Source organism: Etheostoma cragini, chromosome 16 (assembly GCF_013103735.1).
Source record: "Etheostoma cragini isolate CJK2018 chromosome 16, CSU_Ecrag_1.0, whole genome shotgun sequence".
Classification (NCBI taxonomy): Eukaryota; Metazoa; Chordata; class Actinopteri; order Perciformes; family Percidae; genus Etheostoma; species Etheostoma cragini.
Window position 1 is genome coordinate 13075184 of NC_048422.1, and position 26134 is coordinate 13101317.

A 26134-nucleotide genomic window follows, 5' to 3' on the forward strand; every position below is an offset into this window, starting at 1 on the left:
TACCTCAAAGGGGACTAAACTGCTGAGGTAATGTTTCGGGAGTTTCTGATTAAATTACTGGGGGGAACTCATTACATAAATGAGAGGAAATCCAGAATACTTTGGCTGGAATATTACTTAGATAACTGGAAAATAATGACATGAGTGGCGTGCTTTCATTTACTGTTAAGCTGTATAAAAAGATCACCATTTATCTTTAATGAACAACTCTCCAGCACTCTTTCTCCTCTGTCTGTGATGCTCAGGAGACAGTGTCCATCCTGTTGACAATTTGTGGCTTAAATGTATTCAGATTCTCTTCATTCACTGGACTCAACACACACACACAGACACACAGACACACACAGACACACAGACACACACACACACACACACACACAGACACACACACACACACACACACACACACACACACACACACACACACACACACACACACACACACACACACACACACACACACACACACAGGAAAAGGGAAGGCGGGAGGTGTCACGTGGTATGCAGACTCAGCCAATCAAGAGTAAGTGCGCATTGCGATCCTGTGCAGATTGCTTGTTTTATTAAACGGTTGGTAGTGATCAATGAGCGAGCGGAGCTGTCCACAGTGCTGAAAGTTAGTTTACGACGGACTGACTTTCAGCACCTTGGACAGCTACACTTTCATAATTCCTGTTCAAAAACAACACACAATAACAAATAACAAAATAAACTCGTGCTATCCAACTTTGCAGATGTTTAGATTGTTTATTGTTGTTTGCTGGTTCCATTAATGATGTAGATATAGAGAGAAAGAGAACTTTACGACTCCAATACAACTGAAGCAAGGAAAGCCTTGTAAGCAAAATGCGCAGCTCTGACTATAATCCCACTACAAATACAAAAAAACATAACTCCAATATAGCCTAAGACTAAATTTGTTGCTGCTACATAAGCCGGGACGTGTGGATGATTAGGTTTTACCTTTTGCTTTAGGCTTCCACGGCTGCTCAATTTCAGGCAGTTGGCTGTATTTCCTAAGGGTGACATAACTCTTCTACTACATTAATAACGCAGCCACCAGCGGTCACATCAATCTACGGCTGCAGACACGAGCCCTGGCCATATATGCTACAGGCCTGCACGATCACATGGTCAGCGGCCAATGAGCTGAATGAAATAAACACCGTGGAACTCTGCGGTGACAGCAAGCTACGTGTTTCCTATGAAGTCAATAAATGGAAAATCAATTGGAATTTATGAATATGTCTGGCTGATGGGTGCAAAAGCTAAATTACATCTGTGTGAATGGCGGTATATATAATGCAGAGGTGTGTTCATGAAGTGACATTTAACAACAGTTTTAAAAAAAACTACACCTTTTGTAGGCATTATTCTACACTTTAGAAAAATGTATTTTCACTGGCAGCAGTTTCAGAAATAAGTTACGTGTTTTTGTTAAATGTTTAGATCTTTGTAAAGGTCTAAACGTACAGGTAGATCTCCCCAAATAACATAATAATAGTTTCTGTTGATCCTGATGAAATAAGGCTGGGCTTCACATCTCACGGTTGCAACCTTTTCATGACGTCGATACAGTTGTTTTGGTCCCCCTTGCCCAATCGGAGGCTCCGCTCACATTCTACCGGAGCCGAAATGGGTCTATTCATGCAGCGGCTCTGTCCTCCCGTAGGTACCATAACGCCCTTCGTCGGGTGCTCTGTGGTACCCGACTGCTGCTTTAAACGGCAGCACTGACATGGAAACCCCATTGCAGCTGCAGAACGATTTCTTTCCAGAGCAGCGATTCCAGCACTGTAAGTACCAGCACTACTGCGGGCGGGAGGATCGGATCGGCAAGCAGCACGACCAATGCTGCACCTGCAATAACTGCACCTGTGATGCGAGAAAAAGCCTCGTCTTTCGCGGGACGTCGCCGACCACTGTGGGAACTTTAAGGACACCTTCGGAAACGTCTTCGAGACAAGGTTGTCAGTACAGCGTCTACGAGTTTACACCCTCTAGTCATGGTAGTTCATCCAGGCATCATCATCCTCACAATCAGCAGCAACAGCAGTGTCGCGATCGGCAGCAGGGCAGCCTGGGCAGCAGCCACAAAGACAGTAACTCCTACAATGAAATAGCCATGAGCAGCTGCAGATACAACGGCGGCGTAATGCGGCCGCTGAGCAACTTGAGCTCGTCCCGCAGAAACATACACGAGTTTGATTCCGAGTCCCAGCCTTTGCAGCCCATCTCAGCCGCAGATGCGTCTGACACTTTAGTATCCAAGGCGGAGAATAATTCCACCACACTGATGCCTTATGCATCGGGAGACGGAGGGGGAGGCTGCGGCCACAGCGGCGGTAAATTGGGGAAAAAGAAGAACCAGAACATTGGGGAAAAGCTCGGTCACAGGAGGGCCTTGTTTGAGAAAAGGAAGCGGCTCAGCGACTATGCTTTAATCTTTGGGATGTTTGGGATCGTTGTTATGGTTATAGAGACTGAACTCTCATGGGGAGCCTATGGAAAGGTGCGTATTTATATATATGCCAGAGTTAATTTAGTAGCATGGGACTGAAGGAGCAGGTAAAATATAAAAAAAACTTATGCCCAAATTGTTATGTAAAAAGCAGCCACTTTATATAAGAAGTCTGGGCTCAGTGCAAAGTGTCCCATGTAGTCACATTGTCACATGCAGGCCAAAAGGCCCACTGCTGTCCAACTGCTGTTCAATTTTACAAATATCACATGTCAGAATTTGTTGCAGTACACTTCAAGAAGCCAAATTGTTACTTAGCCTAAATGTGTTGTTTTTTTCCAGATGTGGGACATACATTTAACTAATCCATCATAAGAATGTGCTTTTATGTCATGATGTGTGTTGTTTGGCTTTAGTGTTGTTGCTCTTTTCCAGGAGTCCCTGTATTCATTAGCTCTAAAATGCCTGATAAGCCTTTCTACAATCATTCTCCTGGGACTGATTATCATATACCATGCAAGAGAGATACAGGTAATGTTGTAACACTTTTCACATTCTTTAACTGTTGGTGTTGACGGGTCAGCAGTCTGATTTAACAACATATGTCTTTCCACTTTTTGTCATTTGTAATGTGAAATGAATATGTCTTTACACCTTTTATCGTATGTCACAAATAGGTTTGGTAGTCAGTAGGTTTTTCAGAAAATTAGTCTGCGCAGGTTAGAAGGTTCTTTATTGACTTTCCAAAATCTACCAAAGTAAATAACTTCTTGTGACAGCAAGTGAAGTGTTAGATTTCAATTCCTCTGCGGTGTGGGACTGCAATCACGTAAGGAAATCCTATTAATTTTCATACATAGTAGTATGTTATTCTTTATTGCAAAGTTAACACGTCTAATGTTAGTTCCATGACCGCATGTTTAAAAAGCTACTCAGCCCTGTGATTGCATAGATGACAGTAGAGGTTATTGGATATGTCGAGTGAAGCAACATTAACAGTTCATTATATGTTTTGATTAGATTTAGGAAGTCCTCGCAGGGCTCAGTGGATGAACATAGATTGTCAGCCTCCCCTGAGATGTTCCAACACACTTTTATGACCTTGCCTTGAAGTATTGTTGCGTTACTTACAGTTCTTCCTGCACTTCAGCACTTGTGTATCTTTGTTGAACGGACACAGAACGAGTGGTGCGCCTTTCTGCATAATGGACATACAGTATGTTGCCAGAAAACTTTAATGTATAAGACACTTTCTACTATACTTTACTATGTTAGATACTTTTTTTATTTATTATTATTAAATTAAATCAACTTAAAAGGAAAACATGATTCGAAAAGAAACATAACTGCAAGCATTTTCTTGAATCTTGAATGACACCATGTTTAACCCTATTAATGGACGAAAGAGGGCGATGGTGATTTAACAAATCAAAAAAAAACCTTCAGCTGAATTGTATGAGCTGACACAACTGTTTTAATCAGTTTATAGTCACATTGTAAAATATGATTTAGTTTAACAGAAAAATATTACATTTGGTTCTTATTGGCACTAAAAGTTGCATTTACTACAGTATATTCATCAGCCTTGTTGGTATATTTAGTGCTGACAAGTCCCAGGGGAGTATCAGTCATAGAAATAGCCCAACAGTAAAATGTGTTGCCCCCTTCAGATGTCTCATTGTAAACCTTTCTTTATGACGGATGATATAGGACACAGAAATCATTACCATGTTTCAATGCATAGCAGAAGTGTTTCCACTTCCCCAGCAGACAGTTCCCAGTAGCTGTTTGTAAATTAGAAAGCATGCTGTAAGTTTGCATGACAGTATCATATTCATTCTTCCCTCCCTTGGCCTCTGCACCTTGTACTTAATCCTGTGTAAATTATTCAATTCCTAAACTGAGCTTTTAACCTCTTGCTTGAGCAAACCTTTCTTGGTGTTAAATAATGTAATTATTTAGTTTTGACTTATATCTTGCAAAGGAGCTTTTTGTTTTTATCACAACAGGTTTCCATTTTGGGAGTTTTCTAACATATTGTGTGCCTCAGTCTGTTCACACTAAACCAGTAAAACGTTAAAGTACGGGATTGTGCAACATGGTTTTGGTCACTGGTTCTCATATGTTCTCAGTGTTGTGATGCTGCAACACATCTCAATTGATAAATATGGTAATGATTGCAGTTTTAAATAGCTTGAAGCCTCGGTTTTACACATAAAAAATGTCTGTAAAGCAATATTCGGCAATATTACAGTACAGGCAAGATGAAATATTAATTTTAGCTCTAAAACTAGCTTTTCTCTCCATTCCTTTAATTGTCAGTAGCTCCACACTTACTCCAAATTAAGGCTGTTTCAAACCTCTTTGATCCAGATATCTTTTGACAGTCACGTCGACATCCAAAACATTTCTCACCCCAGATAACTCTCTCTCTACACGATAAAGACGCTTCCCCTTGTGCTGACCTAGAAAACTGTATTTAGGTGATTGTTTGACCCAGAGTTGAATACTGCAATGCACATTTCACCACATATCCCACAATGATTTGTATGCAATTTATTCAAACTTAGAAACCTGAGCACTTAAATGAATCAGGAAACATTGTCACTTCACTGCAGTCTTACTCACAACCTGCTGTACAAGTTGATTATAAGGTCTGTCCTCTAATTTGTCAAGTTCCCTGTGGAACAAACTATCAGCCAGTTCCTGGAAACTGACTGTCTTACTATTTAAATCCAGTTCATAGTGTTTATGTTTCAACTTCCACACCAGCTGCTCCTTTGCTTCTCTGCCTGAGGGGCTTTGTGCATGTCGTTGCTAGTCTGTCATTACTTGGTTCTTACAGACTGACATATGTACTTGTACACACACTCACACACACACACACACACACACACACAGACACACACACACACACACACACACAAGGAAATTAGTTCTAAATCTATCTTAATGTAATGACACACATGCACACACACTTGCTCTGGAATGTGTGTTTGTTTCCTTCCTTTTGTCTGTGCTTCATTCATTTGCATCTGATAAAAATGTGATTTGGCTTCATATGTGTTCAATTTAATTGTTTTACTGCAGCTCTATTTTTTATGGCCGGGTTAAAAACCATGCCTTTTAAACGTAGCCCGGTCTTTACTTTGTACCTGACGCTTACTGTAACAGTAAAAGAGACCTCTCGTGATTTAGCACTGTCAGACTCAAGATGGACAAAATAAAGATGGAACGTAGCAAAGATATTGCCCTTTCATTCTACACATTATCCTTCCTTGTCAAAACCTGGCACCAACACTACCCACAATGCAACTTCACTGCCAACATACTGTATATTCAGGTGCTTTGTGCCAGTTGCAGCTAATGTAGCCTCAGCCAGCTTGCCTCATGCAGAGATGAGGAGCAGCCTGCAGAGGTCTGGTTATCTCACTTCTTTTTAACTCCACGCCACCAGATTTGTTTCATTTTTCAAACGTGTAGTCTTCAGTTCCAACCGACACAGACTCAAAGTTCCCCTGTGACACTCGATCCAACTTTAAATGTCAAAGTCAATTTACTAGTCATTGGAAGTACAGCACAGCAAATACATTGTATAATGTCTGTGGCTCTGGATAAGCTTTAAAAATGTTGATAAAATGATATAAAAAATGAAAACAAAGTATATCAGCTCGGGGTTAGAGACTGGAGAATTTTAAATCATAACTTTTTGACGTAGGATTTCACTTAACCAAACCCTGATTATTTGACTCCATATGTGGTATTATCACCATCATACTGTATCTACAGTCGATGTCTCTGGCATGCCCTGGTCTATGACTACCACATTATTTTTGTTATGACATGAGCCCAATGTTTTTTGTGACATTAGTAGATTGCTTTTATTAAGTGCACTTTTCCATGTGGGGAATGTAGCTCCTACAGTGAAATGAATTATGCATGGACATCCATGTGTACACACAGATGCCTGTCAGATGTAGAAGCATAAGTCAGGATGATGAATTTTTTCCCCCACCACCATGCCCCTTAAAACTGATTTACTTCTCAGACTCCGTAAAGGCTGTGCCCTTTCATTTTATGGGGGATAACAACTTTTTCCTCCTCTGAGTGACTAACACTCAAAAGGTCAGGTCAGACTGGGTAGATGTTGGATACCAGCTGTCATTTAAATTGTTTAGGGGTACATCTGCTGTGCTTTCATGGCAGTGATGGGTGACCCACTGAGCAGTAACCAAAAGAAACAGTCTGTCCATGTTTTGTTAAATATCCTGAGACCTGTCCCACCCACTACGATTAGGATATGTATAATACCGTTTAAATCTTCTTTGTACGTATTGATGTTGTTCAGTATCTTTTTTATGCTTCTACTTCAAATGTTATCGGCCTGATTCAGTTCCAATGATGTCTTTTGGTAACAGCTGGCGAGCCGCCATGATTTAGTTGAGACTACTGCGTTGGCAGGCAGCGACTTACTGTACAGTACAAGTGAAAATTTGAGAGGTTTTGAGTAGCTGTAGCTGCTGCGTGACTTTGATTTGTCATTGTCAAAGTGTGATATGAGCTACGAGCTGGGAGCATCGTCCTGCACTTGCTGTTAAGATGGTTGATGAGCTCCCCTTACTTCCAAACAGACAGAAACTGACATTTTGAAAGTTTTCTCTTCTTCACACAACAAAGGCTGGTTGCCGAGGGGCATTTGTGTTAAGACCATTGCTGTGTCGATGTACTTTGTGATGACAGTTCTGCTGAGTTTTCTTAAACTTATGTAAAAAGCTTTGGGTTTGGGTTTTGTACTTTTGTGATAAAAGTTAGCGCTGATGTTTCACAGTTGCACAGTATTACATTTTACAGCTTCCAGAAAAAATAAAATAACAACACATCCCCGAATCTTGCCAAAGTCAAACTTGGCAGTGCTTGTCAGACTGCCCTTGGGTCGTGTGTATGTGTCAGAGATATGGTGTAACTGCAGGAGACGCTCTGCGTTTCTCACAGTGAAATCTGCCCTCTACCTGAGACTCCAGACTGGAGTCATATAACCACCGCTGGCTCGTGACCTTAATGTTTTCACTGAACATACAGGCTTTCAAGGGCAGAGACACTCAGCCTCCTCAAATTCTTCTTGATGGCATTTCCTAAATTGTGCTCTGTGGGACTTCAAACATGCAGATTATTTTATGTTATTACTATGCTGGCCGCGGCGGCAAAACCTTTAAGAAAGAAATATTTATACAAGCTTTTACTTTGGCTCAGAGAGGCTTTACTTTGCTTTGAATAGGAGAATGGATATGCAAATGTGAGACTTAATTTCAGAAACAAAAGTAAACTGCAACAGCTTCAGATTTACTCAGCAAAGTGGCCTTTTAGTGGCTCACTTTGATAGCATAAATAAAGCATTGCATTAATGTCTAATCGAGCAGAACCTCTCAAACTAATTCACTAATGAGATTGAGCGTTTTCATTCTCAGTGACAAAGATATATGTTCCCATCTCCACATTACACAGATTAAATATTGAGCCGGACTCCATTAGTTATATTGAGCATCGTGAAACCAGTAACCAACCCAGCTTAGCATTGCAGGTGAGCTCTTCTGAGACTGCACAGTGTAGACGCAGGACAGCGGCAAGCGGATAATAAAAACAGGACATATTTGGCTGGATTGTCTCTGAACCTGACATGAATAAATCTTCCCCATGATGACCAAGGGGCACGCACTCTAAGTGATTAGACTTATTTTGTGTCCATCAGAAAACAAGCTGAGAGAAGCTAGAAACTGCTGGAGTTCTCCTCAAATTGCCCTCACGGTCACTGTATCAGCTGTTTGAGATGTGTTGCACAATGCAGGGGCTTGATGTGTTTGTTCTTGTACTTTATTTTTACTGTGCAAATACCAGGTTTTGGAAAGTGAAGACATTTTCACTAGGGTTAGAATTAGGTTTAGATTAAGATTTGGTGACACACATACTCACATGTACAGAGGTACAAACCTGTGTTTGTGTGTGACTTAAAATGACTTACAGTAAAGGGACAGTTAACCAAAATTACCATAAGCAAACGGATTGTGTTTTGCTTGTAAACCTCATTTTTCTTATAAGGCATCTGGCTGTAGTTTAGATTTGATTTATCCAGGTTTGACATTATAAATCTCTGTCTTAGTTCGCTGGATTTTGTGAGGAACATTGTGTCTGGAAAGAAATCTTGTTGTTGAATTTTTAGCCATGGCTTTTTGGATGGCAATGCCAGTTGGTAGGTCCGCCACTTTGATCCAGACAACTTGTGGGAATTACTTGAATTGTCTGGTCTTTGTAAATTATAGAGTGTGGTCTAGACCTACTCTATCTGTCAATAACTCTTGTTATGATTTGATAATAAAAATAAAATTGAATTCAATTGAACTGTTGGATGGATTTCCATGAAACGTTGTGCAGACATTTTCATTCTCCAGGGGGTGAAGCCTGTTGTCTTTGGGGATCCTCTGACTTTTCTTTTAGGGCCAACATCAGGTTGACATTCATGGTTTTGAGTGAAATGTCTCAACAACTATTCATGTGAAAGTTTAAATGTGTCCAATAGCTTGGTTTATCATCATATATCTGTAAAACAAAATAACATTCCCATTAGCCTAAGCTGTACTTTGTGTGCTGTGCTAACTAGCCAATGTTAGCATGCTAACACACTAAACTAGGATGTTGAACATGGTAAATATTATACCCGCTACATACCAGCATGTGAGCTTTGCTAATGTGAGCATGTCGCGTGTTTTTCTATCGCAATACATTCTCAAATTAAACAGATCTGAATGCTAGGATATCACTAGTTTCAAGTGAGAAAAAAATTGACATTCCTCTTTGTTGATGCAGTTTATATTAGTTTGACCATTTCCTGAGAGGTGTGTTTGATCACATCCTTACGTCCTTACTCCTCCTCTGCATACATCATTGCTTGAGTTACAGTGTAAATCTTTGAGCCTCTATTAGTTTTATAATGTTATAATTTGTTTTTTTTAAATTAGTCATAATGCTATTCATACTGCTATTTGCCAGATGACAGTCCACACTGTCGGCTTCTTTGCTTTGATTCTTTAAAGACTTGTTTTTAACTGTGAATAAGTTAGTTCAAAATTAAAATCCTTTTACTTGCTGTGTTTAAATTATTTGTCAGCCTCGTGTAACACATTTAGAAGTGTCCTGTTTCATCAAATTTAATTTAGCCCTGACTCCCAGTGTCTATTATATTTAAATGATACAAAACACACAGTTTAAGGGTTTTACACTGTAGATGTAGTTTCCTCCACCTAAACTTAAAACTGTTAGTTTGCTGCTAGCATGGAATAGTTGATGCTCTGAGGTTAAGGGCCCTTGAGTGTTGTATTACAGGTCGGCCATTACCATAATTGCTTTTACCCACCAAGTAGGCTTTCCTTATGCAACCTGCGTTTAAATGTTTAATTGCATTGTTTTGTGGCAAGAAACTTTGTAACTGTATTTGATAGGACAGGTTTGTTGTTTAAAATTTAAAATAAAACGCTGCTTGTGCTGTGTGCAAACAATAGATTCAGCTGCTTTTAGAGCCCTAATTCTGTAAGTAAGAAACTGTAGCAGAGTGGAGACACAGCTTGTGTTTCCGTGTCTAGATTACACTCACTTGGAAAGCCGAACATGACGAGCTGTGGTTAGAGTTACACACTTCTCTTACAGATGTCAGTGTGTTAAAGGAGCTCGGTGTCGCTCATTTGATATGAACAACTGCCTCTGAAAATTTAATTTATTTGTTTTCTGTGTTTGGGAAAAACTTTGATTCTAGCCTTTAAATAAATATAAATGAGCTGCAGAGGCTTTGTGGGTCAGTCGTACTGTTTGTTCGGAGACATGTATTAGCTGTACCTTGTTCTGTTTTTGTTGTAATGTGCCAGCTTGTTGACAGTTGATGTTTCTTGCACAGTGGCTGTTGGACGTATAATTGGCTCAGAAGCTATAATAAGCATGCAGTGTTTGCTGTTGTGGGTTCAGGGAAGGTTGTGTGTTAAAGAGAAGTGGGCTGCTGAACCATCAGTGTGCATTCATGTATGTCTGTAAGAAAAGTGTCAGTGCACCATGTTATTGATTTCTTCTATGTGCTTTCTTTGTCCTTGAACATGTTGAATAAGCTTTCATTTCAATGTGAGAAATATGACTACTTCAGCGATTCAATTTTATGTAGCATATCAATGGTAAATGTACAATCTAGGTCACTGCTCCCATTAGCCCTTCGGGATTGGGAACGTTTTTTACCTATATTGGGAAATTCTAAATTAAACCAAATGGAGAGTATTTGGCAAGATGCCAAGTCATGAAGTGTGCCTCAAGTGTGTGTTAAATATTATTGACATTTGGTTTGGACCCTCTCTTTGACATAGAGAGAATTGCAACACCCACCCTCCTTAATTTCCCAGCTTAACTCTGACTTTAAGCATGATATGTTAATGGTATAAACATGTTTTGTAATGTATAAAAACAAATGCATGTTAGAAGTGGACTTAGCATTTGGTTGTGCTACAAATCCATTATGTCATAGTTTCGCTCTGATACATTTAATTTTACTTTAATTCTTTTTTAATGCAGATAAAAGTAAAGGCAATTGGTGTTTTGTGAAACTGCACGCTCTTTAGAGAGATTATGTTCAATCCTTAATATCCATAAAGGTGAAAACATATATTTAAGCCACTAGAACCTGAGGGAAAATAGCCCTAACATGGAGACATGATTGTTGTCCTCTGCATGTGGCAAAACGTAGGCTAACATTAAAATCCATGGCTGACACAAAAGGCATGTTTTTTATGTAACTTTGTTGTTGTTTTATGTTGATGTTTTTTAGTTTGATCCATTCAAGCTTGTTTTACAGTGAATGCTGCAAGAAAATGTTGAAATTGATTATAAACCAGGGAAATTATAGCGTTTCTTTTTTTTCAGCAAAAAGAAATAATTACATTACATACCATAAAAACATACTCCCCCTTTTCTGAGCCCTTATCCATTTTGTACAGCCCCCAAACTTATAATGTGTTCCTCTTTATTCTTCTTCAGTGGTAATGCTGGCAGGTATTAGTGGATTAGAAAACAAAAATGGCAATCCAAACTGCACACTTTGAATATTAAAGATGAGCTGAGCTAAAAGATAAACTGAACAGTGCCCAATCTTGTGCTCAGAGATGCTAAACTGTAAGCAAAAACATGATATGTGCATACATCATTTTAAATCCATATGAGCATATTAAGACGGTGTCTGACAAAATGTAATCTTGTGCGTTTTTTTTCACTCCTTTGTTGAAATAGGGGTTATCACAGTCTCCCCTAATTGTAGATAGGTGAGCCAAACGCCTTTTTTGTCTCAGTGCATGCATTGTCTTAATCCGGTGCAACACCGGCAGTGCCGCCGCTAGTTAGCTTAGTGAATGGAATCCTATGTTGTAGCACGTTGTGAGTAAAAGTGAGCCAACAATAAACAACAACAAACTAATTACTTCTTGTGGCCTGCGTATTCACAACGGGTACAAATAGCAATGCAGATTAAGACTAGACGATTTCCTAGGCAGAAATTGATTTGGGACTATATTGGGTGCACGCACAGCCAAAGCACTGCTACATGGTGCTGAGATATCACACAGCAACTCTGTGTTAGTACAGGTCTACCTTGGGTCAATCTATCCCGTAAAATAACCATACGTCATGTTTACAGTAATCCCCTACTCTGTGGACAGTTGTTTATTGGGTCCATTCAACGTTTTTCTTAGTTGACTTCATCACACCAAAAAAAAGTCAAGGACTGCAGGATGTCTCATGTCCTCTGGCTTTGAGTGATTGCAACTTCCTTCTCCTTTTGTTCGATTTCCAATGCACGCAGCTCCTCTTCTGAAAACTCTGGTTTGAAGAGGAATCCTTCTAGATCTTAAATGTCTGAGAAGTCATCCTCTTTGTCTCTCACAAAATCTGCCATGTTTATCACTATTCACTGTCTACTGTAGGAAAAATGGCCAGCTATTCACGTCTGATAGGTTGACAAAGCTGGGGGATTTAAGGTGCCGGTGATCTCTGCGCCCATGTAGCAGTGTTTCGGTAGTGCTTCCACCAATTGTCTAGTCTTAATCTGCATTGCTATTTGTACTCACTGTGAATACGCAGGCCACAATAAATAATTAGTTTGTTGTTGTTTTTTTGTTGGCTTACTTTTACTCACAACACGCTAACAGGTAACATAGGATTCCATCCACTGCGCTAAGCTAACTAGCGGCGGCTCTGCCGGTTTTGCACTGGACTATAACAATGCATGCACTTAGACAAAAAATGCTGATAAGCCCTATTTCAACAAACGGTGGCGTGTTCCTTTAAGAGAGGCTTCTGCCCTCATGGCAAAATCAGCCGCCAGCAAACCTTGCTTGTATTTGCTGACAGCAACATTTTGTGAAATATCTACTGCTGGTTGTGACAGCCTGTAGGCAAGCAGAGAACCTTGAGGTGATTGAGTGGATTGAGCAGGAGCAGCTATGAAGGAATATCAGTGTTGTGTGTCAAAAAGAGGAATTATTTGATACATTTAGAGGAAGGTAATACAGTTTGGTAGTGTTTAATCTGCAACCCACACCAGTTAATATACAACTCAGAAAGAGAAGTGATATTAAGAAAGTGTGCATATATGACCGGGAGTCACTGTGTGAGCTGATGATGGCTGTCATGGGCTCTGCCATTAGTTCAGGTTGAATACACTGCGCAGTGAATCTTCCGGCCGAAGATAACAATAGATTGGATTGAAATTGATGAGGAGAAGGAAGGGGATGATCAAGAGGAGGGAGAAACAGCGAGGTAGCTGTTTGCATGTGAGGTAGCTAGTGGACAGGGTGGAGAAGAGTGATGACGGGGATTGCAATCCACCCACACTGAAGTCCCCAGTGGAACGGCCTACCTTCTGTTCGGGGTGGCCAGGCGATCAAAAGATAATGCTAATGTGAAGGCGGCAGATGTTCTTTCAGTATAACGCTTTAGAGTTGAAAATGCATGCTGCTACTGTAACTTATTCATGGAGTCTGAAAGCAGAGACAGAAGGTTATTTGTGGAGTAGTTGAGACAAACCTGTGGAAACAGACTATTTGGGCTATCTTAGTACAAATGACATACTTTACATGAGTTCTTGCTATTTGTTGTAGAATTTTAGATCCCAGAGCCCAAGGTGATGTCTTCAAGAGTCCTGTTTTGTTCAACCAAAAGTCAAATACCCAAGATATTGAGCTAAAAGTAAATAAGCTTACGTGTGTAACAAAGAATAGCGGCAAATCTTATTTGAGAAGCTGGAACCAGATAGTGTATTACATGTTTTCACTATTTTTGCTTAAAAAATTACATCAAAAAAGTTGCAGAATATTTTTGATATTGGTACTTGATACTTTAATTTTACCTTACCTTCAGACAGACGTTCTAGTCGATCCATGTCACTTAAATATAAAAAAATTAAGCTTGAAAACCTTTGAAGCTTGAGATTTGCAGGGATTTTTTTACCATACAGAAATTAATAGAAAAAAATAGCCACCTGCATGAAAACATATAAAGCGTTCTCCCTGTACTATTTACTGTGTAAATACTGTATATACACACATATATATATATTGTATATATATACTCTATATATGTATATACTATATATAAACTGTATATATGTGTATATATATATACTTTATATTTATATATATACTGTATCATTTGTCTTAAATGGGCAGCAACACGGAATGGGGATTGCTAAGGTCTTAAAAAATGTGACTACAAAAATGTGATTGAATGACTCAAGGCTATTTGTGACTTATTGTTTAATAAGGTTTAATGATTTCCTGTAGCTAGCTGTGTCCCCACTATGAAAATGTTACCCTGCATTAGACTCACCTTGCCCTTTCCTTACAGTTATTTATGGTGGACAACGCGGCCGATGACTGGAGGATAGCCATGACATATGAGCGCATCTTCTTCATCTGCCTGGAAATCCTGGTGTGCGCCATTCACCCCATCCCAGGAAATTACACCTTCACCTGGACAGCACGCCTGGCCTACTCGTACGTGCCATCCAAGACGGATGCAGATGTGGACATAATTCTGTCCATCCCCATGTTCCTGCGGCTGTACCTCATCGCTCGTGTCATGCTGCTGCACAGCAAGCTCTTCACGGACGCCTCGTCCCGCAGCATCGGTGCACTGAACAAGATTAACTTTAACACTCGCTTTGTGATGAAGACCCTCATGACCATCTGTCCTGGCACTGTGCTGCTGGTCTTCACCATCTCACTGTGGATCATTGCCGCGTGGACTGTGAGAGCTTGCGAGAGGTGCCTGGATCAGTTTCTCACGCTATGCAGCACTGCTCAGCATGAAACATAGATAAGGCATAAAAATAGATAATGTACTGTACACACTTCTTAGCTCACGCTGTATCTGAGCATCAAGATAGAAAGATTTACAAGAAAAGATTAAAGCCCAGCAGTATCCTAACAACACATTTAATCTTAGTACTTGTTTTTTTCAAATGAGAATTATTCAGAAGCTGAAGCTGGAGTTTGGTCAACCTATTGCGTTTATTATTTATTACAGATACCATGACAACCAGGACACAACCAGCAACTTTCTAGGAGCCATGTGGTTGATCTCAATCACATTTCTTACCATTGGATACGGGGATATGGTCCCAAACACATACTGTGGGAAAGGAGTCTGCCTCCTGACTGGCATTATGGTGAGAAAAGCACAGCTCCAGTTTTTTGTTTTTTTTTGCTGATCAATGTTTCTGATATTGACTTAAAAAGTAACTAATATGCTAATATCCATGTTATCCATGTATATTTGCCCCTGTCCTTTCTTGCTATTTCACAGGGCGCTGGCTGCACTGCCTTGGTGGTGGCTGTAGTGGCAAAGAAACTGGAGTTAACCAAAGCTGAAAAACATGTCCACAATTTTATGATGGACACCCAGCTAACAAAACGAGTAAGTGAAAGCTTTGCATTCTGTTATTTTGACATTACAGATATTTGACCTTTCCGCGTTCTTGACCAAAATGTTTCCTTTTTTGCACATTAGGTGAAAAACACAGCTGCGAATGTTCTCAGGGAGACGTGGCTCATCTATAAGAACACCAAACTGGTGAGGAAGATGGACCACGCCAGAGTCAGGAAACACCAGAGGAAATTTCTCCAAGCCATTCACCAGTAGGTAACCCGGTCTTAACCCCTGACCACGCTACTCATGGCAGCTTAATGCCTTTCATCACTTGATTTACCGATGCAACACCAACCTGAAATCTGACTTGTTTGACACCTGTAGCAAAATGTATGTGCTCATATTATTGAAGGATGTTGAACGTGTTTCACCTGACTTAACTAACTTTAAATTTGCAGATGTGATATTGAGCTGGCTTGTTGGCCTGTATCATATATAGTGGTAAAATGTGAAAGAGAACTACATACACTGATACACTAAAGGCTCTTGTTATCCATTTATGCAAAAGTAGAGTAAAAATTGTCAGTGAGTGTCAGTGACATATAAAAGCAACATATTTGACATGAAATATTGCATTTTTCTCTAAATGAGCTGTGGAAAGCATACGCTAAGCGTGTGTGTACATTATGGAAATAGTCGTTTCAGTTTTACAGAATTATTCCTGAAACAAATTTTCCATTGAAATATTCTTGAGTAACAGAATTCACAGCAGTATGGTTTTAATCTCTCCCCCCCTCTGACTTTAAGTTGTCACATGTGACTCTTGTGTGTTTCTTCCGTTGTAAATCAGATGTCAGACTGACCCCGGGGCTGGCACATGGGTTTTTACTTTTCTTGCGGCTGGTCAGAAACTTACCTGTCAGCTAGTCTTTTGCTGGGTCCCCAAGGATCCCCCAATGTGCTAGCTAAGTCCAAAACGGTATCGATTTTAGCCTCACCTCACTCTTGTTTTTCTTCAACCTACAGTGCTTTCAAGCACATTGAGTCTGTGGCTTCTTTTAAATAACTGGCATTCAACAAGGTGTGCAATGTTTGTTGTTATGTAGCTTTGCTCAAGTAAAATGCCCTCTGTTTGTATGTTTGTTTGCTTTTTGTGGTTTTATGTATATGGGTCTATGTGGCGTGCAACTTTGATTTGCTCATTAATTTTACATTTGTGTTTCAAACACATTAGGATCTTTAATTACAAGGTAGAGAGATAGAGAAATACTCAAACTGTCTGCTGCTGCTGCTACCCGCATCCAGATTTATGCTGTTTAATCGCATTTTTTCATGGTTGCTTTGTCGAGTCATTAGGTCCTTGCTGTCGTATTCAGCCGATTTGGGGCAGCGATGACAGCGTCTCATGTCCCCCTCCTGTTCTCTAGGACAGACTAATAATGGAAATCCCTCTGAGCTACATCTAAATCTATAGAGAAGCAGATTTGTCTAGCTCTTTAAGTAAGGACAACTACTCAAAATGTTCTTCATTCTTCCGCCACACATTTATCTATCTGTTTTGTACACAAGGTAGTGTGTTCACAGGCTTTATCTTTGAGAGTTTTAAGTATTGTCTGTAGCTGACATTAATATAGGACAGGAAATGGCCTGACAGTGAGCGGATCGCTCAAGTGAAGAGTTTGGGAAAGGGCCACAGTCATCCTTGACTTGACATGAGGCGATAGCAGCCATCAAATCGGATATCATTGTGCCTGTTTCCGCTGGTCAAAGCTGCAAGAATGTGTGGGAAAAATGTTCACAGACGTTTTCATCAATCGATGTAAACGATGTGGGGTTAAACAGTTGTGAAATGTGGCCCTAGATGCGTCGGTGAATGTTTATAGGAAGTTTGTTTTGATTCACTGTATTTCTGATAATCAGGACCGGTGTGGAAAAAAGGGATTAGACTTAGAGAGCAAGCAGAGCTGCAGCTACCAGAACAGTCCATACACAGAGAGATAACTTGTTAAAATAAGTCAAGAAACATTGTTGCTGCTGTTCAGAGGTGAGGTGACAGCGTAGAAATGAGGGTTCCAGCAGCCAGACTTGAGCAAAGAGATTTTGCCGTCTGAATATGTTTTTCTGATGTTTTAATAATTCATTTGTCTACTTCATGTTTCCTTTTTTTCCTGTTTGTGTCGACACAATGCAATAGAGCTCGAAAGTAAGTCTTCGCCTCACCTGTAGATACAGACCTGTTGTGTGCATGCTAACGAGAGCTTGTCTTTGAACCCAATAATGTGACTAAAAAATTACACTCCCTCATTGATAAGTGAAATTCATGCCACAAAAAATGTCCTAGCTTGCAACAATTGAGTCGTTTCACATGACACAATCCTTATGTTGCACGATTATGCCATTTAAGCTACTACAAAGGTTTACATGAGATGTCTGTTCAGCTGAGTAACACGTCAATTTGATAAAATACACATTATTCTATTATTTTTCATTCAACATTTTGCAAACAAACAGCTTCAAATGATCAGCACAAACACTTGTTTTGTTTCTTCATTGAGTGGAACCATGTTGCACATTATAAACACACCTACACATTCATATTATGTGAATTTCAATTATCGGTGATGGAGGGTGTTTTTCTTTCCATTTCTGCATGGATGTAATGAGAATTTAATCTTTAATCAGAAAGCCACTGATTAAACTCCAATCAACTGTGCTTTCACGTACCGAAGGATGACGACTAGAGCTCTACAGGAGACAGACCTGCATTAGCACAAGTATATAACTCACAGTCCCTCAAGTCATGTTAACTTAGCAGTCATGCTCATACAGACCAGGGCTCAGGGTCATCTTTCGGCGTGTGGAACCATTGTTACGCCTGTTGCTACATTTGCAGCCCCATTTCCTCCATTTCTCTGTTGGATGACCCGGTAGCAAACACGCTGATCAGGTGTTATCATGGCTGGTATACAGCATAATAACACACACATACAGCTGTCATGCATTTCTGCACTGAGAAGAATTAGCAGAGTGTACACAGTTTAAATACTCCTAAGGTTATTTGGATGGTGCGATTTATCACACCACAGGCATGATGTTGCATGCGTGCAACCAAATGTCTTCCGGTATGTTTAAGGCCATTAGGTCAAGTGTCTCAGTGCTGTCAGAACATTCCCTTTGGGAACGTTGTCCCTTTCCATCCACTATTCCATCTACTACTCTAAGGTTAAAGTGGGAATCATAGCAAGAGGCAGGACAGTGAGTGCTTGTTAGCTCAGCGATCAGTGGATTGGAGAAACAGGAAAGTGACCTGAGAGGAAGGTCATGGGTAAAGCATCCAAGCAATCCCCTTTGAGGCCGAGAGGCTGCGCCTGTGACCGACAGCATGAATTTGTCAGAAGGGATGGAAAAAAGGACTGTAGAATGGTCACCCTGTCCATTAGCATTTCTTTACACAATGATGTAAAAGGATGTCATGACAAAGAAAGCAAGTTAAGATTGTAAAAAATATGGCGCAGCACTAACTGAGATTGCTTTAACTGATTTATTGGGTATTGAAAAGCTTAGTGTTGCCCTTTCCCCCTGATGAATAGCAAGCAGATTTAGAGTGCCCATTGAAAAGGAGAAATACCCATGAGAGGTGATTGACCGAGGGAACAGAATACAAAAGACAGGATAAGTGGGCTTCCTCGTCCTGACCTAGGGATGCCCTGTGCTTTGACCCCATCTGCCAGCTATTGGTCATCCAACGAGGAAATTTGAACAGGTCTTACATCAACTAAAATCATCTCTTTCTTCCATCATTGTAGATACCTTATTTTTTACTGTATTTGAATACATTATTAATAGAAGTGAAATAGGGTTCTGTACTTGTTTTGAGAGTCTGCTCTGTATGAAGCATTTCGGTCCTCAGTTGTCAGGAAACTTTCCCTTTCCCTGTAGTTTCCTTTAGTGACTCCTGTGGCACCCTCTGTTGGTCTAACCTTCGCTCCACATCTGCTTGTCAAACCAGAAACAGAAATGATGCCGCATTGCATGAGAACGGATGCATCTCAGCTAATTAGCCCCCCCCCCCCCCCTATCGGGGCCTGTTAAATCCCTTCTCAATCTGGATTACTGTTTGCCTTCAATTCACACACAACCTTATAACCACCTCAAACTGAATTCATGTCTCAGTTAGTTATGGGTTGTTGTTGTTGTTATTTAAAAGAAAATCTTAAAGGTTGGCAAACTTGCCATCATGATGCTATTTTGTGTACTGTGTCCTGTTTAACTGAGAATGCGTAGGCGATTCTGGGGGGGGAAACTCTATAATACTGCACAGTTGCTGTTTTTGAGCGCCTTGAGTAGATGAGTCAAAACATGCTAATTAAACATGAGATGTGAATTATTTAATCATGTTGTATGAAGTAGGCAAGTTTTATTTTTGCTGACTTCACAAGTAGGATCTTTGGCTGTTGAAAAAAGTGGACCATAAGTCAAGTCACTGAGGAAATTATGCTTTTTTGACTCATAAAACAAGTTATGCTTAATTTTCTATCCATGATGCAAGTTGTGAAGCAGATTGTGAAGACCTTTTAAAAATGTTTTTAAAATGTTTGCATTGGAAAGTCTTGAAAAGAAAACATATGTACAGATGCTTTTCTATGTATAAAACAGTGTTTGATATCTGTGGCTTTTGAGTGACTAAATAATTCATTAATTTAAACAGAGAAAAGTTGGTTTAACCAGAAAGACCAGAACTTTAAAGACACAACAGTTATTGGTGTTTTATAATCTGACATGCCAAGTATAGAATTTGAGTGGCATGAGTCCGCCTCATTCCTTTATTAAGGTTGTATATCTTGGTTGAGTAGGGTCTCATTCTCCTCAGTGGCAGCTCTCCCGCCCTTTGTGGTCTTCTTTTCACTTGCATGCAGCTCAACCAAACAGACTGACCCCTGCATTCTCTACACACATCCTGTGCATGTCCTAGGAGTGTTCTCTCAATGTGTATGCCTTGTGTGTGCACAAATTTAATGACAAAATCGTGATAGCGTTAATTTATTGGGTTCTGAATGGTCTTGTGTTCAGATTGAGAAGTGTTAAAATGGAGCAACGCAAGCTGAATGACCAAGCAAACTCACTAGTGGACCTTGCTAAGGTAAGCTAGACTAACAGTCTACTGCTGCATTGCACATTAGGACACACAACTATCCGGATGAGTTTCTTTACTTTGTGTGATTGAATTCAATGCATGCTAGCTCACTCGCTGAATTAGTTGTTTCTGATAATCAAAGTCTACAGGTGTCAAATAAACAGACAGGCTGTTCACAGGGTGATTACAAATCTGTGTGATGCTTGTGGTTGTCTGCACTCACTTGAGATTCTGATCTTTTGGACTTCAAAAAATAACTTCATTTACTTCACTGGGTAAACTAATGTCTCTGTGACGTGTTCTCCGTAACATTACTGAATGAGAGGGAAGAGAAACCCCTTTGTGTCCATGCTGTTTTCCCACTTTATGTATTGTGTGATGTTCGTCTCCAGATGAACTAAACAGAAGTTGAGAAAATATGAGGGAAGCACCAGGCAGTGCGCCAGCTTGAAACAGCAGAAACAGTAACCTGGGAAGGGGGAGACACAATGTGATCTGATGATTCAGCCAGAAGTAAAGGCAGAGAAAGGGAGGGGAGAAAGGCAGAAAGCTTTGACATTCAAACATACAGCACAGTCAAACTGGATTCAGGCCAGAGTGTCATGAAAGGTATTAGTTAAAATTGCCCAATCGCCTCAAGCTGTAAAACGGAAGAGAGAGTTGGGATGGGACATCAGATATAAGGTGGCTTAAAGCCAGATCCACTAAGCTGGCTCTGTAATCGTTATATGAGTCTGTTGCCATAAGAGGGCAGAGTAGCGTCAGTCTCCTTGTGCTCTCAGTGGAAGGATGGAGCTAAATAGAGCTGAACATTTAATTGGTAGCTGCATCACCACTGCAGTGCAATGGGAAATTCTTCAGATCACAATGTATCCCCTTAGCTCATTATCTCCTCTACAGTCTGATATAGAATGTGGTTTTGCATTTTATCTGGCCGCACTGCCGGCGTGAATATTGTCGACTCTTTCCACAGCATCTTCTTCATTTTGCCATTCAGGCTGTTATATGTCCTCAAATTTCAAAAATGCTCACTCATGCTGCTTTTTAAAGCAATTTCCGCCACTCTCCTTCTCTTGTCCAGAAATGTGTTGATGGTGTCAATTTGTTGTTTTATTATACAGTTCAAGTGGATCCATAATAATGGCATATATTCTTGCTCCTTCAGTTTCATCCCCTATTTATGATATTTATTCTCTCATGGGTTACTCAGTCCATGTTTTTGGTTTGAGGATTTAATACAATCACTTTTTAATGTGTTTTTATTACATTTCATGATTTACAGATGAGGCCAATACTTAGGGCATTTCTGCTCCACTTTCGAGACAGTATATCCATACATTTAAATATTTATTTGTCATCACACAAACTGTTTAAATGTTGAATTAAATTTCAAGAAAGCAAGGTTAGAGGTTAGATTAGTGTACTTGTAGTTAATGCAACACAGTGAAACCTTTGTCTCCATTGCAGTTGTCAGGTTAAGTACTGTCAGTGCTACTTCAGTGCTCACTGATTCACATAAACAACCTATCCCATTACTCCCACCTCAAATCAGAAGATGACAAGGTAAGTGATGGATGGCATCCCCTCCAGGCTGCCAGGGATTATCAGCCCTCCACTGAACAATACCTCAGACACCGCCCTCCAGCAGAATCCCCACACCTCATCCGAAATGTCACATGTTTTGGTGTGTTGTTGACTATTTTTTGAAGACCAAACTTCGGGAGTTTAAAGTTCTAGGAACAGATGATTGATGCATCAAAGGCAAGCATCATGCAAACTCAGCAAGCACCTTTTCTGTCTCCTCAAGCTCATATTGTACTCTGGTCTGCATCATGAACTCTTGTAAACTAGTCCTAAAATGTGCCCTTCTCAGCCAGTCTTTAACAAAAATTTGTTCTTAAGGCTGTAATTTAACCTGATGTCCCACTGACCTTTTTTAATGTGGAATATACTTCAACCTCTGCTCCCCCAAGACCGAAGGACAATGGACTCGCTTGGAAATCGCAGCCGACAAAATGGATAACGTAGACTCCATGATATTACCATAATGAAAGTACCTACTTTAACCTGTAAAATTTGATTTGTCAATAGGACTGGATTTTCATGCTGATAGCTGACATTTCTACATCCATTCTATTTGGAATTTTTTTTTTAGCTGCTGAGATTATAGGACAGGTTCACATATCAAAACATGCACTGCAACCCTGAAGTAAACTAGACATTACCCGGCAGAGTTGTATGTGACAATGCAAATGTCTGAATCAGTTGGACATCACAGGTGTTTACCCTGCCAGAGCCCAAATACAAAATCTGTGTAATCTCAGACTGAGCCCAAAGTGTGAGAATTCACAGCAAATGAGTGGGTGTGTTGATCATTTTTCCAACAAACATCCAAGGGTGGAGAAAGAGGAGGATTTACACAAAGAGGGCAGTGACAATGTTTGGATAAACAATTAGATTTGGTACCTTCTGTCAGTAAGGGGCAACGCTGAAATTGTCAGACAAATTTAAGGAGTGACCAGAGACTCAGTTGTTTAAAACCAAATTACGAAACAGTTGACGGAGTGTAATCCTTGTCATGTCTTGCCTCCTTCACGCTCTACCCTCGTTTAAACCAAACAGAGTATTTCCAGTAAGTAAGAACACATCTGAGATGGAATATCTTTGGTGTGATACATGTGAGAAACTGAAACTTTAGACAATGTCAGGACCTGATTCCTTAGACATAGTCTGGAGTTCATGTGTGAAAACGGCTTAATACGAGGGTTCAGCAGTCTGAGTCAGTCACTTCAAGAAGGTTTCTTCCGAAGTTACTCTGTTCTTTGTACAAAATTCCCTCTGTGTTACCTTCCCTCTACTGTAGTTCAGCAAGAAAAAATGGTCCATTGAGGCACATAAAGGGAACTAAATAGTCTGTAGCTTTGGAAGATTCACGGTTAATTTGTCTAATTGAGGCACATACGCCTCGTATTGGCTCCAGTCAAACTTTAAAATGTATCGGTCCCCAATCGCTTACATTGAAATTGCTTTAGAGAGGGATCTCTTTACCTCCAGAACAGATTAACGCTTTCAATGTACATGGAGCATGTGAGTATTGTTTTCAAATAGACTTGGAGATATGTGAACCTATCCTTCAATTCTTTTTCTGTCAGACAGTCACCAGTTGGTTTTCAATTATTTAAAGTCTGAACAGAATGTGTTGAAAAAGTAAAGTAATCTCAATCTATTTCCTTTTCTCTCTTTTTCAGAACAAACTCTTTCAACTCTATATTAATTTAATAATTAAAGTATTGAGAAAGCCTGTGTTTTTCTATGTGTGTGTGTGTGTGTGTGTGTGTGTGTGTGTGTGTGTGTGTGTGTGTGTGTGTGTGTGTGTGTGTGTGTGTGTGTGTGTGTGTGTGTGTGTGTGTGTGTGTGTGTGTGTGTGTGTGTGTGTGTGTGTGTGTGTGTGTGTGTGTGTTTAATAATTAACACATCCACCGGGTTTACCAGGTTGTCTATCAAAAATAACACCAATTTTGAAAAATCATGTTAAGTGTATTCCCTTTCCCCTCTTCCAGACTCAGAACATCATGTATGACATGATATCGGACTTAAATGAGAGAGGAGAGGACATGGAAAAGAGGATTGCTCTGCTGGAGACAAAGCTGGAGACTCTACTGATTAACTTGCAGGCTCTGCCGGGACTCATCAGCCAGGTCATCAGCCAGCAGCACAGGGACTTCCTGGAGGTGCAGCTCCAGCCTTATGACAAACACAGCACTGAGCGCTCACAGTCAGTGTCCCGACGGAGGTCGTCCTCCACAGCACCACCCACCTCCTCCGAGAGCAGCTAGAGTCTAAGGGGAATGCCTCCACTGAAGACTTTTGCCATCATATGGCCAAGTTGCATTTATCGTAATGCCTTATGGTTTCAATAAGTATTATCCAAATTCTGATGACAGAATCCAAGATACTGGGGACAATGCATTTAAGGGATAACTTCATGCTGTTATTTGTTTTTATTACCTCAAAAGATGATGTTATCCTTGCTCTGGTTACATGACCACAAATAATGGCGCTTTCCTCAGTAAAAGGCCTATCGATGAGGGTAGGATACAAACTCTACTCCATCTCTATGCAGAGATAGCCAGTTTTAGTTGGCAAGGTTACCATGTGTGAAACTATTGCACTAAAATAGTGCTTCTCACAGACTTTTGTGCTTCCGCTGACTTGATTCAGTTGTCATGTTCCTCAAAGCAAACTGAGAAACCACTGAGAAATCAGTCAGGAAGCATGACAGTGATATTGGGAAAAAGTGCTGTGTTTGATGGACTAGAGTGAACTGAGAACAGACAGCAGATGAAAATCGCTCCTGCACACAGAGATAACTTAAAAAGCTTGAAATGAGGATAAAAGTATATATCTTTTAGGTTAGAAACAGCATCAATCTATAGCGGTTTTCTTTGCAGATTGCCCCTTTAGAATGACTATTTTTGGGGCGACATTGCAAATAATTTAATCCTCTAGTCAAAATGAATGCATCAAAATCTGTATTTGCACTTACTTTTTAATCAATGCACTTCAATGCTGACTGACGTATGATATAAAGATGCGTTGCTCATTAAAAGAAGAACATTTGAGATGTTTGGGCATGGGTTTATTATTGTCAATTCTCAAGTTGTGGCTAGTGTTGATGAATCAAGTCAAAGCACTTTTTTGTTGTTTTCTTAGACCTGTAGAGGTCTACAGAAATGTAATTAGTAATCAAAAACTCAGTAATTACGGCCTATCTTGCTGTGTTTCACCTCTTGTCCTTCCTTCCTGTGCTATTTATGCTTGCTGTCACCCCAGCTGGGCAACAACAGATGCTGAACAACAACCCTCTGAAACCGTATCTACCTTTTAAAAAGAAAATGCCTATTTTTATATATTTTGATGAGGACAAGCACACCTCTTACAACTAAACAAACAACACTGGGAATGTATGAAGTGACAGATTCAGCATATCTAGCATATGGTTTAGTATTTCTTGGACTGGAGTTAAGATACATAAAGTTTTAGGTTATTTCCTGAAATTGATTATAGACTAAGAATTTGCATTGTTTTTCAGATTACATTTTTATTTTTTACAGCTAAAGCTTTAGATGACACTGTTGGCTGAGCTGGAAGAACAATATTTAAGAGCAGAACTGGTACATCTACCTACAGTGGCTGGCATTTATTAGGTGTTGAAGTTTTAATGTCAAAAAATAGATATAAAGATATTTAAATTTGATTGAAATATCCTCCATGGCCTTTTATACAGTCTATCTCTGTATGAACTGTGCGAAAGCTCCTGATGTGTCCAATATAACCCCCTAGATATTAATATTCAAGTTTGAACATAGTTGTTTATGTAACCTTACCAAGGTTCACAGAGCATAGTATCGGTCAGAGGAGATCATCAAACCAGCAGCACTGATCTTGTTCAACCAGCCCACCCACTAACCAAGAAGTCAGTCGGTGGTCAACAACATGACAGATGTTCAGTCCACAAACATCAGCAACATAGAAACCAATGAGAGATTATACTGTTTGCAACTTAAACATTAGACAATTAAACAATAAAAAATATA

At 40.0% G+C, this 26134-nt stretch overlaps 1 protein-coding gene across 4 annotated transcripts; it reads left to right on the plus strand.

Moving 5' to 3' along the window:
- Positions 1–1549: 1549 nt before the first annotated feature.
- kcnn2 (potassium calcium-activated channel subfamily N member 2) lies at positions 1550–25890 on the plus strand. Of its 4 annotated transcripts, none has more exons than XM_034896356.1 (9): positions 1550–2512; positions 2900–2992; positions 14381–14799; positions 15062–15203; positions 15341–15451; positions 15545–15672; positions 17598–17606; positions 20474–20543; positions 24098–25890. In XM_034896356.1, the coding sequence occupies exons 1-9, from the start codon at positions 1739–1741 to the stop codon at positions 24371–24373; spliced, it is 2022 nt and encodes a 673-aa protein (XP_034752247.1). In that variant the 5' UTR covers positions 1550–1738; the 3' UTR covers positions 24374–25890. The 4 variants fall into 4 exon arrangements, with proteins under 4 accessions (XP_034752247.1, XP_034752248.1, XP_034752249.1 ...); XM_034896355.1 differs by having other exon boundaries at positions 1739–2512; positions 2897–2992; XM_034896357.1 differs by lacking the exon at positions 2900–2992.
- Positions 25891–26134: the final 244 nt, after the last annotated feature.

What these genes read in the sequence shown, in the direction of transcription:
- kcnn2 (XM_034896355.1), top strand. Translation starts at nt 1,739, where the DNA reads ATGGAAACCCCATTGCAGCTGCAGAACGATTTCTTTCCAGAGCAGCGA. An exon ending in ACTGTGAGAGCTTGCGAGAG is followed by an intron (nt 14,800 to 15,061) that starts GTGCCTGGATCA and finishes TATTTATTACAG; the next exon opens with ATACCATGACAACCAGGACA. An exon ending in ACACCCAGCTAACAAAACGA is followed by an intron (nt 15,452 to 15,544) that starts GTAAGTGAAAGC and finishes TTTGCACATTAG; the next exon opens with GTGAAAAACACAGCTGCGAA.